General features: G+C 51.7%; 1 protein-coding gene and 1 long non-coding RNA gene across 11 annotated transcripts in view; one reads left to right on the top strand and one right to left on the bottom strand.

Moving 5' to 3' along the window:
- Window positions 1-274: 274 nt before the first annotated feature.
- Window positions 275-15,555, bottom strand: LOC147368989 (uncharacterized). Its single transcript, XR_015167054.1, has 2 exons — window positions 15,416-15,555; window positions 275-8,486 (listed from the first exon to the last, which is right to left on the bottom strand). It is a non-coding gene; the product is annotated as an uncharacterized LOC147368989 (long non-coding RNA).
- The window catches only part of PRDM6 (PR/SET domain 6), a 109,162-nt gene continuing 98,980 nt past the window's right edge, over window positions 6,461-16,642 (top strand). For 7 of the 10 annotated variants that reach the window (XR_015167053.1, XR_015167052.1, XM_086410660.1 and 4 more), the window contains exons 1-2: window positions 6,461-6,764; window positions 7,286-7,877. Coding sequence is in view for 6 of the 10 variants with exons in the window: in XM_086410660.1 (XP_086266786.1) it covers window positions 7,301-7,877 (577 nt within the window). In the remaining 4 variants the exon portion in view is untranslated. Of the gene's footprint in view, window positions 6,765-7,285; window positions 7,878-12,938; window positions 16,501-16,642 lie in introns of those variants that run through there. The other 3 variants (XM_086410664.1, XM_086410663.1, XM_086410665.1) reach the window with 2 other exon arrangements.

Below are 16,642 nucleotides of genomic sequence, written 5' to 3'. Positions count from 1 at the left end.
GATTCTTAAAGACACTGGCACTGCAATTTACACTCTTTTGGTTTTCCCCACAGCAACTTCCAGGCTTCTCTGGTAAAGAATCTTCCTGCAATGCAAGAGATGTGCATTGCAATGTTCAATCTCTGGGTCAGGAAGATCCCCTGGAGGAGGGCAGAGCAACCCCCTCCAGTATTCTTGCCCTGGACAGAGGAGCCTGGTGGGCTATACAGTCCATGGGGTCAACAAAAAGTCAGACGCAACTGAAGTGACTTAGCACACATGCACACACAACAACTTCCATAATGTCTTTATTTTAAAGAGAAGTTTTCTGGTTCCAAAAAGGAAGCTGAGAATAGGTTGTTGTTATTATTTTAACTGAGAGGCTCTTACACAGTGAACAGAAACTCACCAAAAATAATGCAATAATAATAAGCCTCCGTGTCATCATCTGACCCACTAACTCAGAGGAGGGCAAGGGTGGGCACTAGTCCACACAGGAGAGGGTAGGCTGAGGGAGCAGACAAGCTTCCAGGGTTCCCATAGACATTCATAAGAGCCTCTGTGGGACTATGCGTCCTGTTTCCTCAGGCTGGCTGGTGGGGCGGAAGGCCTCAGGGCCCCTTCACTTCTGAGGCTACCTGTAGGCCATCCTGGCTCCTAGAGACTGTTGTTGAGCACTCAGGGAATTCACCACGCACTAGGACCCACCAACCCTCAGAATGTGAATCAACCATAGCATATGTTCCTAATTTCAAACAGATGCATGGCAATATGCTTGCCTCATCCTGATTATAATTTAAAGCCTACAGGCTTCAACTGAGGTGACAAACTGGTCACCAAAGGAAGATTGTATTAGAACCAGGTAGCATTTGCTGGAAGAATTTCGTAGGAGATTGTCCTAAACATCCCTACCAATAGTTGCTTGCACACAGTAGGTGCTCATTAGATATTATTTGTAGCTGTTACTTTGTAAGTAGGTAACTTCTATTGGGCTTGTCTCTTCTTAGAGATTCTTTGAAAAATGAAGAATAAAGTATGAGGGGACAAGTGGCTGCAAAGGAGATAATGAAGGGAAAATATGAGTTTCTGAAGGGCCAGTTCCCCTTGTCTAATTTTTACTCTTTTCCTTTACTTACCAAGAATTATTTTTTAAAAAGAGCAGCCGTTTTTCACACATTGGGTATTCATTAAATCTTTATGGGACTAAACTGTGTTTTAAACTGCATGAAGCCTTTGCAAATAATAGCTGATTTCCCTGCAAATGGAAAGGATATATTTAGAGACTTTCCTGGGAGAATGAATCAGCCCCTGGGGATTTGTAATGGACTGTCGAGCCTTCCACCTTGAGGTCAGTAGGTCAAATCCAAATCAGGTCTGGGGTGGCTGACAAGCATTGTTTGAGTGACAGCTGTCGGGTGACCAGGATGAGAAGAGCTGGAGGGTTGGGCTGCATTCAAGTGAAGTGAACAGGTGCTGTCTGTGATCTTGGCAGAGGACGGAGGACGGGAGAGTGGTTGGAAGATAGACTGAGCTCCGTGCCTCAGCCCCAAAGGCCATCTTCGACCTGGCCAAGTGAGGAGCATGCCTTCCCAGGATGGTTGCGACAGGAGGAAAGCCGAGGAGATGACATGTACAAAACTGCCAAGGCCTCAGAAAAACAGAGGCATTCATGCAGCTTTGTGGGAAGAGTTGACTTGTCGGGGCTAAGCTCTAACGCATCTTCTTCTCCTGTATCTTCCTCCTCACACTTCAGCTTTCTGAAGGTAGCTGGCACTGTTTTCTAAAACTGAGTAAGGACAAACAAGTGAAGGTGCAAAGGGATCAATTGGAAGAGGGCAGTGATTCAAGTAAATGGTGTGAGTTTCTCAAATACATTCTTCACCCCACACGCCTTAGATTCATGGCATCCAGGGGGTGGGGGTAGAAAATGGGTAGTGCAGAGGGAGGGCAGAATTGGAGAGTTGCTTACGAAAGAGCTTAGAGTAGACAGCTACATTAGTGCCATCCTCTTTTTTGACCATGGAAGAAACTGCGGCTCAGGGCAGTTTGGAATAGGTCACTGTGTAACGTTTAAGTCACCAGCAGCGAAGGTGACTTCAGCTGATATTAATAGTGAATGGATGTATTTGAAAGGATACTGAGTAGCTCATAGCATCTTGTGGGAACCAGGTGGGAAGAGGTAGGAGCAAGGGGAACCAAGTGTGGCCAGAGGTTGATGAGGCAGGAGCCTTCTCCAATATCTTGGGTGCTCTTTGGGGAAGCCCTTTTCACAGTGTTCACCACTGAGCCACAGGTTACGCCAGGGAATGTCCCCACTCCAGGCACAAAACTGGCATCCTCTTGTTTAACTCTCCACCCATATTTCATCTATGAGAGAAGCCTTCTCTGACCACTAGATTTAACATAGTGACACTCTCCACCTACTGCTCTCATCTTGCCTCTCATCCTTTCTGTCCTGCTCTCCATAACACTTCTTCCCATCTGACAATTACTTATTTATTATTTATTCTGTCTCTACCCCCTACAAAGTCATCTTCATGGGGATCTGGACTTTTTTGGGTTCATCTTGCTTTAAGGCCCCCACAGCCCCTTTCTGAGGAGATAGAATGCCCACCAGAAGCTGCTTGTTCCCTTAGGAGTGGGGAGCCTCCTTGGGACCCCAGGTCTGGGCAAGTTGCAAAGCTCCTCTTTGGGAACGTCATAGGGGTTGGAGGGGGGGTGGGAGGTGGGTAGTCTCCTTTCAGAGGTTCCCCTCTTTTGCCTGCACTCCCAAGTCCTCAGTTAGGTGGCTCCCCCCTTCCGAAAGAATGGAGGGATGGCGTTTTCAGAACGAATGTGAATGAACAGATGTAAAAGTAGGGGAAAGCACTGCTAGAGGCAGAGTCCCTGTGCAGTTTGGATGCCACGTTTTCAGCCAGGTATTTAACAGCAGGGTAGAGGCATCTGTCCACTAATCTGGCTAAATATACAAAGATCCTTCCTGGGTCCAGCCTCCTTTTTCCTTTTTCTCCTCCCCTTTTTTCACCTGCAGTCCCTCCCACCCCCATTCATTTCCCAGGAAAATAAATCTCTGGGAGGAGGCCAGGAGAGTGGATCTCAGAGAACCTTTCTGAATAAATGTCTGTATTAATGAATTATTAACTCAGTCACCCATGACCTTAAACCTGGAAGAGGGAGCATGGAGGGCAGAGAGGAGAGCTGCTGAATTCTTTATTGGAGTCCTGTCAAAGGCAACCGACCATTTGTTCCCCTCCTCCATTAGGAAAAAAAAATTTTTATATAAAAGGCAAACTTTAAAACTGTATGTCAAACGAAATCAGATAGGGAGTCCCCGGGAAAGAATTCTCTTTTTGCTTTTCTGCCCCTTCTTGCCTCTCCCTCTCTGCCCTTTCCCCATCCCCACCCACCAGTTCCCCCTCCAAGCTTAAGGGTCCAATGGCTTCCCAAGGATAATTTTCTGGGGGAAAAAAAATGCTCGAGAAAATGATGAATTTGGGTAGTTAATTTATCGATCCTGGCTCCTCTTCCCACTTGTTTTATTTTAGAGGTCATTAATCAATGAAGAAAAACACCACCGTGTCCCCCGTTTGCATTTAATACACTCACGCTCCTTATTTATTCCTCTGGAACAAATTCCCAGCAAATATTCACCCATCGATTTGGGAGCGATGGATTTTTATAAAGGTTTGATCGCTTCCTAAGTGATCGAAGTGATTTGTTTCATTGGTCTTCTAAATAATGAAGACCAGGGGTGCGGATTTGAGGGGGTGCAGGCCGGTGGGCTCACTTTTTTAAAACTTCCGAGACATGACAGGGTGGTCTGAGACAAAGAAGTCCGCGGAAAACGGCCCGGAGAGCCTGCTGTCCCCGGGTAGCAGCAAGGAGGCAGCGACGGTGCGCCCCGGGGTGGGACTGCGCTGACCCTCTGCCCCAGCTAAGCCCCTGCCGACCTCGCGCAGATCACGGTGGGAGCTAGGGCCCCGCCCCACCTCACGGGCCTGCTGGGGAGGCTCGGATCCCTGCGACCCTTCCCTCGAGAGCTTTTCGTGCGCTCCTGGACTTCCCGACCTTCTGAGCGCCCCCTTTAACGTTAACCCACTCCTTTAGCTAACCCTTGGTTCCCTAAGACCTTTGGGCCCTGGGTCCCTTTGTCTCAAGACGCGAGCACGCTGGGGCCGCTGGGGGTGGAGGGTGGTACTCAAATCTGGCAGGTCAGGAATACCGCAGGGGAGAGGAGAAGGAGAAATGGGCTCCGCTAGTTTCTACTTCTCCCCGTGCCCCCAACCCCCGCGCAGCAAGAGGAGCCAAATCTCCCCCCATGGTGTCCCAGTACACATCTGGCGTCAGTCCTTCCGGACTAGTGTGGTCAGGAAGATGCACTTTGTGTCTCACTGACTGGGGTTTGAATCTGCCTCCATCACTCATTAATGTGACCTCAGGCAATCTACCTTACTAAGCCTCAGTGTCCCCATCTGTAATATGGGGTGAATGATAAAGCTTTCTCCGCGTGGTTGCAGGGCGGACTTGAAGCTTCTTCCCGCGCCTGGCCTGTCGAAAGCTCTCACAGACGGTCAGCTAGTCTTATTAGGAAGGGAACTCTCGGGCTTCCCAGAGTGTGGGCGGCAAGAGGCCTTGGGAGTAGTTGCCAGTAGTTGCCAGTTCCCAAATCCTGAGATTTTGAAGTGTGTTTGGAGGGCAGTTTTAGGAGGAGTTCTTCGAGACGGCTAGTTCTGGGGACCGAGCACTTGTAAAGTAGCGGGTTTGCTCAGAAACAAGGAGGCGGCAGGACCGCTGCTGCAGTGTCCGGGCGCGGAGCCTCGGTGCTGTCTTTGTTCCAGAGAACAGAGGAAAAGAATATGAGAAAGACAGTATGACTCTTCTCCCTTGGCCCAACGGAGGCTGCTCTTCGGCAGTCCGCGGGCAGATGAATTAAAGGGGCCTGGCCCTTCCCCCTCTCCTCCCGATGGAGTCGTTCAAAGTCGGTGGAGACTGAGTGACTCGCCTCGGGGGTCCACAGCACCGTGGGTTTTCCCTAGCGGTGTTTGCCTTAAACTTCGGTACTATCAATCTATTCAGGGATGACTGATGACCTTGTCACAGCGACGCCAGTCAAAATATTTTCGGTCCAACTCCGTACCAACCAGCACCGAGGCATCCTGCGTGAGACCGGACAGAGTCTAAACAGCGCGTTTCCCAGGCTCAGAAGAAATGAGTGGTGGGAAGACAAAAAGAAACAAGCGGAAATCAGGAAAGAATGGCTATTAATTGTTCAGAGTGGCAGGTGCTAAATAAATTGGTTTGTTTTTGCGGGGTGGGGGAGATGAATGTTATTTCTTCTCTGTGAGGTATGGACAGAACTCCGGTGATGGGAAAGCGCCCGAGCCGGTCCGGTGCCCTCTGCCTACCTGACTTCTGTGAATGCCTTATAGAGCTGGGGGTGGCGGGTGTCTAATCCTTGGATGTGAAACCATGCCTGGAAGGGCTGCCACGGTCTGAGGCGCGGGGAGGAGGTAAGATGGGGGTGGGGTTGCGCTCCCACCCCGTACCTCGAACACCAGGTTTTGGGGGGCGAGGGTCCCCTCCGGGGCAACCCCGGGCAGCCAAAGGCAAATAAGCCTCGCCTGTGTCCGGAGCACTTGTACCACCAGACGTAGCTCGGGATACTTGCCTTGCATGCCAAAAGGGAGAAGGAGCCAGCCTCCCAGGAAGAGCACTCGAGAGCGGGTGGGCTGAGGGCTGGGCGCTGTGAGACTCCACTGCAGCCTCCTTTCAGCCCCGCGGCCAGGCCTGAGTCCCGCCAGGACCGGTGCCCTTTAGAGACCCTCTCGGTCTCACGCCTTCCACCTCTCAAAGACAGCCTTCTCGATTGCCGACTGAATTTCATTCCAGCTTGCAACCCACCCCACCCCGGACTCCCCCTTCACGCCCACCTCCACCAAGATTTATGTTAGAGATTGCGTGGCGGGCTAGTCGACTCTGGCACCCAGCAGTACTCCTGAGAAAAACTGAGCCCGGCAAAAGCGCAAACCCACTGCCGGGACTTGGTCCCACTCGCCCGGCCGCGCGCGCTCGCCCGGATGCCGACACCCGAGCGAGTGCCGAGATGCGTTCCGGTTTCCGCGTTTCCACTGGTTCCAGGACCAGGGCAGTGAGCCGGCACCTAGAAAAGATATATCATGGGCAGAAAGAGACAACAGGCGAACCGGAGACGTCACGCCAAAAAAAAAAAAAAAAAAAAAAAAAGTGGGGGGTGGGAGGGCAGAGGGGGTATTTGTGCGAGAGAGGGGCAAGATCTGTGTGTGGATACACTCGAGTTAGAACTTCCTTCTTCCCTCTCCCCTCCCCTTGGTTCTTCTGGCCTGCCTCCTGCCTCCCCCCACCCCCATCTCTCCTCTCTCTCTTTCTCTCTCTCACACACACATGCACACACACTTGTATTTTGTGCTGTCGTAAAACCCACGTGTCCAGCCGGGAGGCTGCCAGAGCGTGGAGCGGAGGAGCCGGGACGCGGCAGCGGCCAAGAGCCCGCCGCCGCTGCTCGGTCCGGCGCCTTGGACCGCCCCGCACTCCCGCACTCGGAGTAACTGCTCTCACGCCGTCCGCAGGCCTCCACCACATCCCTGGCTTGTGGCCCCGGAGGGTCCCGGGGAGCCGGATCTCTAGCGCTTTGCTCCTGCGCTGCCCAGGGGCATGTAGCGTACCGGGGGCACATACTCTCCTGCACGCTCGCCAAGACAGACACACGCACGCACGCACAAACCCGCCAGGCAGCTCCGAGTTTTCCGGTAAGCGTGGCTCGTCTAGGGCTGAGGGTCTTGGGCCGCGGAAATAGGAGGCTGGAGGTCCCGCGCTGGGGGCGGGGGGCGGTTGTGGGGCGAGACTGTCCCGCCTCCTGGCGCCGGAGGCCAGCGCGGCTCAGGCTCAGGCGCTGCGCCACTCGGGCTCGGGCTCGGGCTCGGGCCGGCTTCGAGCGCCGGCAGAGGGCGGGGGCTGAGTCCTGCCGCGGAATTCCGCGGGGAAGCGCCCTCTCGCCGGGCTTCGACAGCGCAGGGTGGGAGCTGGGCGCCTCGGGCCGGGAGGCAAGGCAGGGTGCACACAGCTACCACCGCGCGACGCCGCGGCTTCAGACTAAACTTTGCGCCCCAACCGAGTTGGGAAGAGGGAGCCGCCAAACTCGGCTGCCGCCGGCGGAGCCAAGGACTCAAACTCTTCGCTCCAGGGTCTTGGCTGAGGTCCTCCCCGCCCCTCTCGCACCAGGCCCTGAGTCCGGCTCACGCGCACCCATCTCTTTGCCCTCTGTCCCCAGCTTGAATCGTTGGACATGCTGAAGCCCGGAGATCCCGGCGGCTCGGCCTTCCTCAAAGTGGACCCAGCTTATCTGCAACACTGGCAGCAACTCTTCCCGCACGGGGGCGGAGGCCCGCTCAAGGGCGGCGGTGCCGCGGGTCCCCTGGGCGCACCACAGCCTCTCCAGCCACCGCCACCACCGGAGCGCGCTGAGCCCCAGCCAGACAGCCTGCGGCCGCGGCCGGCCTCGCTCTCCTCCGCCTCGTCCACTCCGGCTTCCTCCTCCACCTCGGCCTCCTCTGCCTCCTCCTGCGCTGCTGCTGCCGCCGCTGCCGCCGCCGCCGCGCTGGCCGGTCTCTCGGCCCTGCCGGTGGCGCAGCTGCCGGTGTTCGCGCCTCTGGCCACCGTCGCCGCGGAGCCTCTGCCCCCCAAGGACCTGTGCCTCGGCGCCACCTCGGGCCCGGGGCCCTCCAAGTGCGGAGGCAGTGGCGGGGACGGCCGGGGTGTCCCGCGCTTCCGCTGCAGCGCGGAGGAGCTGGACTATTACCTGTACGGCCAGCAGCGCATGGAGATCATCCCGCTCAACCAGCACACCAGCGACCCCAACAACCGTACGTAGCAGCAGCCCGCGCGCTCTCTTTCGGGGAGCTGGTCCGTCGAGCGCGGGCGCCCGTCCAGGAGGCGCATCAGATGAAGGGGACCCCGGGTGGTTGGCTGTCCGGACCGCGGGCCTGCACCTCCCTGACCACTGTGACCAAAGTTTTCTGGATTAGAGAAGGAAGGAGAACGGCTAGAATGGCGGGGTGGCCCCCATGGGTTTCCTCTTCCCCCTACTCTCATTCCCTGCTTCCCAGTCCCGAGTCTTTAAACCCAGGTTTCCCGCGGACCGAGCAGTACAGATCGCCTCCCTGCCGCGGCATATTGCGCCCGGCGCCGGGCGGGTTCTAGCAGCGCGCGATGGGAGTGTCCCGGGACCGGCTTGGTCTGGCCTTCGGAGGGACAAGACAGGAACTCTCAGCGGTTCTAGGGAGCGTGGATTCCAGGGCTGATTTCTCCTCCTCTCTATCTTACCTCTGGGGTTAACTGTGTCAGTTCATTTTCCGACCGTGGGGTTGTCCGGGGGACCAGCCGGGAGCTGCTGGCTGGCCGAACCTCTAGTAGGAGTTTTGGATGGCACTGGATCAGTCTCTCCCTGCAGGCAGGCATTATTCTTAAGTTTACTATTTATTTTAGGAAAGAAAGAAAAGAAAAAGAAATGGCAGTTACTTAGTGAGAAAACATTTCTGATTTCAGGCCAGAGTCGTTTCCTGCGGATCCCGCATTCTCCGTGCACCTTGATCCTGCAAACATTTACAGTCCGTAGCCACGCTTGTGGGCTCACACATTGTTTTTTTTTTTTTTTTTTTAATGAGGGTAATAGTAATTTAGTATAAGAAGCGTATTCTTCTTGTCCCCATGTAAACGGAAAATGCCTAAATTAGCATCCGTTTTCTTCTAGCGTCCCTTCCTGTATTCACAATTTCAAACCCTTATCACAAGTGTAGTTCCATTTTGAGGCTTTGAAGTAAAACTCTAAATGAGCACCAAAAATGTATTATTTATGTTTTATATCCGATTCTTTTTGGTCATTTCAGAAGTTATGCTATGTTTACACTTTCTGTGTTGGGATAAGTTGCAAATACACTTCCAGAGACCCCCAGGAGAGAACATTAAAGCAGGTTAAGAAAGTGAGGCTGAAAGTAGTTCAGGATTTGAAAGAGCAACACTCAGCTACTTTCTTCATCTCATTCCTTCACCTAGCTTCTCTGTCAGCAAAGTTGCTTACAAATGTGTATGGTCATTCTATTTTGATCATGTCCCTTCTTACAGAATATATACTAACCTGCAATCTTCTTAATTCGTTGTAAAAACAAAATAACTACAGGTTTTGGTTAGTGAAAGGACTCCCAAATTTATTACTTTGATTTAAAACACTGGGAATGACCCTAGTGATTGAGATGTATTAACCTTTTCATAATAGTTGGAGATAATTGTTTCAATGGAGATAATTATTGTTAATAAGATGAGCAGTTGTATTTACTTTTTTCCTTTCTAGGGTCTGAGGCTAAAGTATTGGGTTTACAATGAGGGTTTCGATTCAAATTTGTTCTGCAGTTAAGGAAATTCTTGTATTTCAGAGTTCCAGAAAATGCTACAAAGCTATGTTGTCTGAATGGACTTAAAAAAAAAAAAAAAAACTTATCGACTACTGAATTCCTTGATGGTGTTGTTTTCAAAGCATTTCTATAAAAAAATATTAAAAGCTAATACTTTAGTAAAAAGGTATTTCTTTCAGTGAAGTATAGTCACTGTGGGCTGAGAGTGCTTCATCAAACTTGCAGACTTTCTTCTGAATTAAGTCAGTGCTGGAAAAGACACCAGCAGTGCACCCCCAAAGCCCTGTCTGTACGCTGAGCTCCCCATAGTGTTTACAATGCAATCTTGAGGTTTAATGCATTCTCATCAGAGAAAAACCTGGACTTATCAGAGAAAGAACTGGGACAGAGTCCTAATTAATAATATGACTGTTAAACCAGTTTATTGTCTCGGTACCATTTTTCCTGGTTGGAGGAAATGAATTGTAATTTATTTAAATTATTCCTATTGTGTTAATATTCTGATATCTCCTTTTGAGTGGACTGGACTGCTCCAGTGGGCAAAGTGCAGAGGCAAAGACAGGAAAGAAAGGAAGTCAGATTCCCCTATTAGAGTTACACTTCATGTTGCTCTCTAATTAAAAGGCAATTGAGAAAGAAAATAGAAAGCTGAGGTGGGTGGCTGTGTCATGCCAGGAGACCAGGTGTGCCATGCTTCCAGGAACTTCTCTGGGCAAGAGTAAGCACTCATTTGAAACCAGGAGATGTGTTTTACAAAGACAAAGTGAGAAGCAATTGAGTTTAATCTAACTAGAGGATCAAAACACATCAGAAATGCATAGAGTGGGAAACTTTTTTTTACTTGGCAGGGGAAGTTGATATATCACTTGAAAGATGGTGAAAAACAGTTTCACCCCATTCCCAGGTTGTATGTGGGTGGGGGTGGGGTGAGAGATGGACAGAAGGGAATCACCTATTAATTTATCATGCACAGATCTTTGTAGTTTTCCTTTTAGTCTATTGCCCTTTCCCTCTAAAAGAATTCTGTGAAGTGACCACTCAGCATTGCGTCGTTTTTATTACTTTGTATGTAAAAGGGTATTGAGTCGTTTTGTCTTTGTTGTTTTTTTTTTTTTTACAAGGCAAAGGTGCCTCTAGACTTGTCTTTTCCCATTAGAAGAGTTACTTGCCTGGGATCACCAACGCAGTAACTCCTGCGAATCCATCAGTAGCACTCCTTTCACTTGAAACTGTATTGGCATCTATGAGAACTGCCATAGGGAAGGCATAGTGAAGGGTGTTGCAGCTCTGTTTCACACATAAAAAGACTGAAAAACAGCAGAAACTATACAGCCTAGCCCGGTGAGCTCTTCTAGTATATATCTAACTCTGTGTATGAAGTTATTCTATAATTGAAGTACACTTTCCACTGAACCTCTCAATGCTTAGTTGCCTCTTCTTGCATCTGTTTAAAGTCAGGTGGGACTTGTGTAAGGTAAATGGGAGATGGGGGATCTTCCGTCCTCTTCCTGTATTACTGCCCTCATTCGCTGACAATTTGCTTGACGCCATTGATTCCGTCAGGCTCTGCTGCAGCGGCAGCCTCTTCTTGGATTCTGGGAGCTCAGTGCGTTTGAGACCCTGTCACTTTTCTTGGAAGGTATTGAGCAGCAGCCAAGCGGCGCGCTGAATGCTTGTGTTTGTTCAGAAACGGCTGGCCGAGCCACTTTGCTCTTCATATCTTTTTAATTTTTGATTAAAATCATCCTCCTTTCTACCTGGGAGAGAGGTGGGGGTTAAGCCTGTCCCGGGTCTCTCTGCGGAGAATTGAGTCGGGGCATTCCGCAGCTTCCCCAGCAGGAGGTCTCTCTCTCTTCAGATATTTCGGGTAGCCCTGCTGTGCAAGGAACAGCGCTGGGAACAGCACTGGCTGGAGCACAGGTGTAGGAGTTGGGGCCCCTGTTGAGTTGAGGCTCCCCTGTTGGTAGCGCCATCCTTTCCGAGGGTTTGGGGAGAGATACTGGAGGGAGAAGGAAAGCTGGGGTTTGTTTAGTTGAGAGGTCAGGGCGAAGAGATAAAAGGAGAGTGAGTGTTTTCTGACCTTCCTTAATCTCTTCCCACCCAGTTGGAAAACGCAGGTCCTGTTTGGGAAGCTCCCGAGCCCAGTAACCCAACCAGTGGGATTTTCCTGACACCAAGACACACTCGCTGTGATGGCCTCACTGTCAATGGCCCTCGAGCGACTTAGATTTCAGACCCGGTCCTCGGTGGGAGGGAGGCGGCTCGGCGTCAGTGTGTGGGCTTTTGTGTCGTTCTCTTTTGCTGTCTTTTTGTGTGCAGGCCCAAGCCCCATCCCGGAACACACATGATTTAGCTATTTTACATCATCCGTTATCTAGTGCTCTGAAACTGAGCATAGAGCCATATATTAGATTGAGGTTAGGAGAGGTGGCGACTGTTTATTTAAGGTGATAAAATGGTCCATCAGCAGTAATCTCCATCGATATGTGCCACCAGGAGATGAAGGATGAGGGGACAAGCCACAATTAATTGCCCTATAGTTTTGTAGGAGAGAGTGGAGCCGGCCCAGACCCGCTTCGATCTCCTCTTGCGCCTCCTATTCATCATCTTCGCATTGTATATGGCGGCCTCGCAGGGGCAGGGGCCGGTGAGGTTTATCTCTGCGCAATATTCTCTCGCCCTCACACACTGGCTCTCCCATTTAATTTATTAATACAGTCATCGGGAGACAAAAAAAAAAAAAAAATCACATTTCCTCTTTCTTTCCCTCCCCCTTTTGTCTCTCCCTCTTGGTCCCAGGGCCAAGCCGGCAGCCAGGCCGAGCAGGGGAAGCCTGACGCGGCTGTGATTCGCCGGGAAAGCTTTAAACCCGCCTAGGAAGAGTCCCGCAGAAGGCTCCCCGCGAGCTGGGCCACCCCGCGGAGGCCGAGACCACGCTTGGCGGCTCCCCTCCCTGGCCTGCCTCGCCTCTGGATCCGCTCGCTCCTAGTCCCAGTTCCGGGAAGCCTAGAAGACCCCTTCCCAGGGGAGGAAGGGGGCCGGGCGGGTGGTAGGAGCTCCAGAGTGCGGGTGGTGGCGATCACGTCTGGTCTTGTAAGAAAGCCGTTCGCTGGCAGCCAGGGGGGCGAGGACTTCCACATTCCGGTTAAGTGTTGAGGGGCCCGGCGTCCACCCCGCTCAAGGTCCATCACCATCCCAGCCAGCCGGCGGCTGGGCGCGGAGAGGGCTGAGAGGAGAGTGCGCGCTGGAATCGGGCGTCGAACCCACGTGCGGGAGACTCCCGGCCTCTGCACTCCACCGGCCCCAGGCCCCTGTCGGCTGACCCCCTCGGCGACCCTGAGGGTCCGCGCCACCCCCCGGCCCACTCCTGCCACGAAGCAGGCGGAGCTGCCAGCAGGCGGCACTCCCGGGGCCGCGTCGCCATCGCCGGGCAGGGATCGATGGGCGCCAGCCCCGCGGGGCTGGGCCTCAGGACAGAGGGCGGCGACCTCGGCGGTGGTCGCAGAGAATTTATAGCTCGGCAGTTACCACGGTCCGGGCGGGGAGGCAGGGTTTTCAGCTGCTCCCCGGTTGCCTGTCCCGAGCACGCGTGATGGCAGGAGAAAGCGGCGGGGAGGCTCTGGGGAGCGAAGGCCCAGCGTGGCGGGCGCGTCCCCAGGGGCCCCGCTCCGCCTGCGCCCACACGCGCCTGTCGAAGGGCCCTGGAACGCTGTATATTTCACGTTTCCTAGAATGAGAAATGAGATACCAGAGGACTCTGGCCTCCTTTGCCCCTTTTGCCTTAAAAGAGATCCATTTTCAATTACAGGAGCCCCACGTGCTCTTGTAAAAACATCCAAACAGTACAGAAGGATAAGGAGCGAAGAGTGAAAGTCGGTTCTTCACTCCACTTGGTCTGGCCTTTTGAAGTCAGTGGGTGAACAAGTCTTTAACTTAGTGATACCTCCTCCTCATTCAGAGACCAATAAACAGGAGCTTTAAAAGATCTGTTCAAGATAGAGACCCTGATCTCATATTCCCCAGTGCTATAGTGGCATTTCCAAATATCTTGCTTGGAGAGTATACTATCTCTCACGATCCTAAGAGACAGTAGGAACATTTGTTTGCCTCTTCTTTATGAATACAAGTAGACATATTATGTATTGTTTGGCCTAGAATGCTGTAACATGTATTATATATATATAATACCTATGTATTTTTTATGTGTAGTTTAGGCATCTAGCCCACTTCTCCCTCAAATCTTTTCATGTAGGTGTTGGTGGCTTGCTATCTAGAAGACACTAGAAGGTGTTGCTGGCTTGCTATCTAGAATGTTTGTCCACTTGGGCCACATTTGTCAACCCCAGGTAATCAGTTACTTGTTTTAGCCATTCTTAGGCTCCTTTGGGACTCTTGAGACATAAGTCAGAAGTCACGTATTTTCAGTGACAGAAGCTGTTTGTATTAAGAAACAGTATTGTTAGGATTAACATGTATTTTGACGTAATTGGTCAGCTTTTGGGGTGGAATATTTTGAAATAGCATGAAGTCATTTATAAATGATGATAACTTCTATTGGATGGACTAACGACAGTGGACTGGGATTGCCTATCCTGCAAGTATTCTTCTACATATTGGCAGAGCCTCTGCTTGTCACTCTGCGGAGTGCTACTATTGTTTTAACACTTCACGGAGACAAATGAAAGTTCCTAAGTTGAAGAAGTGCTTTAGAGGACATCTTTGAGAAAGGACTAGACACACTCTATCATGCATAACAAAAAACTGGAATATGCTTGTTGTCTGTGTGGGTGGTGGCTGAAGTTGCCACCTTTGCTCCTTATTTTATTGCTGATGTAGTTGGTATGATGTTACAGGTTGTGGTTATCTTGTAGGTTGACAGAATCTCTGGTATGGACTGTCAGGGAGTGAATACCAAATACTCTTTCTTCTCACACTTTGTTTCATTGAGCCAACTAGAAAGGAAAGGTCTGTTAATCAAATCCCTGGGGTGATTTATTTTTACTTTTACGGGCATATTGCCTTTGCTTATTGTCATTTGTTTTAAGCTATTTTTGCTAAGGTGCTGAAAGGCCATTTCTGAAGTTAGGCACTAAAATTCAAAATTATGGACATTATCATCTTACTTTTCAAATCATCCTAAGTTAAACTCCCCAAACCCCAGAGTGTGGAAAAGGGAGAAATCTGTTTAATTCCATCATGCTACAACAGTTTTGTAGCACCCCCCACCCCCCTGCCGCCAAATAGTGAATTCAGTGAAATATTTCAATTCTATTGACTGAGTTATAAGTTTGAATATAAAATTCTCCTGGCTTTCCTTAATCTTAGATCTCTAGATTTGGAGGCTTTTAGAGTCAGGTGGACCTGCTGGTGAATCTTTATCTGCCCCTTTCTAAGTTTCTGGTCCTTGGTTAAGTTAGATTGCTCATAAAGCCTCACTTGCCTCATCTGCAAAATTGGAATCGTGATATTACAATAATATAGTAGCTGTTTGGTTGAAGATGGGTGCCTGGCACATAGTAGGCAATTGGTAATTGTGAGTTTTTATTGTCTTTCTTTCCATGCCCTCTTCCTCTTAAAGTTTTTGTTTTCACAATCAGGAACTTGAGAAGGTGTGAGAAATGAGTACATTCTGGAGGAGTTGAGAGTACCTCCCTCCATCTAGGCCCCAGGGTCAAAAGCATAGCCTGGCACAGTTTTGATGGTTAGTTTGTGTTGCTGAAAGAGGGGTCCTTTGTGTGACGGCAGTCCAAGGGGCATGGTCACTTCACTACCTGCAGAAAGAGGTTGCTACGTTCCACTTGAGAGGCCTGGGGACACCCTCAAGAAGCTCCAAAGGTCCCCTCATTCTCTGGGCTCTTTGGGGAGAAGTGTAGGAGGAGCCGGCTGAGGGGAGGGCATAGAGGGCTGGAGCCCTTCTTCACTGAGATAGGATGCTCCGGTAGTCAACCTTCAGTTCACTGTGAAGCAATTGAGGAAAACAGGGGCTCACTCACCAAGCTGGGTTGCCATCAGATGTTCCTCGAAGGTTGCTCCATGAGTTACTTGTCACGAGTTCTTTGGGCATTTCCGTTGTTCTAGCATGGATAGAGTACACCCAGGGCCATCCACCAGGACTGGCTGTGATCAAGGCTGGGCACAAGTGTCCAGAGGGTGATCCGTCGCCCAGTGCTGGCGCATCCGCTGGTGCCCAGCTCTTGCCATTTCTGCCAGTCGGGGCTTGCCCTATATCAGGCCCAGTGCCACAGGGCTCTGCTGCTCAGGGGCGCCGCGGCTCCCCAGGGAGGCTGGGCCAGAGAGGCCGGTGTCGTCGGCGGGCGCCGAGACCGCGTCCCAGAGGCAGGTCCGCCGAGCCGGGGCGCAGACACGGCGGCTCCGCCAGGCCCATTAATAACCCGGAGGGCGCTGCGATCCGACAGCATGGTCGCCGCAGGCCTGCTTCCCGCGGCTGCCGGGCCTGTTCCTGCCGGGTTTGAGTCGAGGGATACCGGGCGTTCACGGCCGGCCGCCCCAGAGGGTGTGGTGTGTGTGTGAGGCCGCGGGTGTTGGGGGAGGGGGTTGGGAGAGGGGTGGTCCCCTCATGCGCCGGCTGCTCTGAAAGCTTCACTAAAGCTCTCACTTAGTTTATAACGTAAGAAAAAAAAATCGCATTTAGCCTCGGTATTAACCGTCTGGGAGGGATTTGGGGCCCTCTCCAAGGAAACTTTATCTTCATCATTAAAGACCCATTATTTTGATCATTACATTTGCTGTTTGTTTTTTTCTCGGGGGGGGGGGGCTTTGGAGAAGAGCTTGCACGCAAGCACAGGGCACCCCAAACCCGCCAGAGCATCCCCCCTTGTCTCCCACCGGCTCCAGCAGAGCCGGGGACACCGCGCCAGGGCGCCCTCTGTGGCTGGGGTGTGGGACTGCGGCTCCACGGGGCCACGGCCGGCTCCGCCCCTCGCATGGACCTTCTCGCGGGAGCAGAGCGTGTATCGAGGACCCGGGGGTGGCGGGTAGGGTCGCCCGCCTGCTCTGGTGATTTTGAAAATCTCTTCGTAAAGAAAGGAAAACCAAACATAGCCAAGATTCCACCAAGGTAGAATCTCTCCGCGATTCCAGATGGGTCGAGAGACACTTTCCTCCTGGTACAATGATAAACACACCTCGAAACACCACGCAGAGCGAGAGTAGGGAAGAGGGTGAGAAGGAGAATAGGGAGGGAAGCGGGGCAGAGGCCG

The sequence above is a fragment of the Bos grunniens genome, chromosome 7 (genome assembly GCF_055505025.1).
Source record: "Bos grunniens cultivar Pamir isolate PY7600 chromosome 7, Bosgru_T2T1.0, whole genome shotgun sequence".
NCBI classification, from domain to species: Eukaryota; Metazoa; Chordata; class Mammalia; order Artiodactyla; family Bovidae; genus Bos; species Bos grunniens.
Note: the sequence above shows the minus strand (reverse complement) of the source record. Positions and strands in the feature narration are given on the sequence as shown.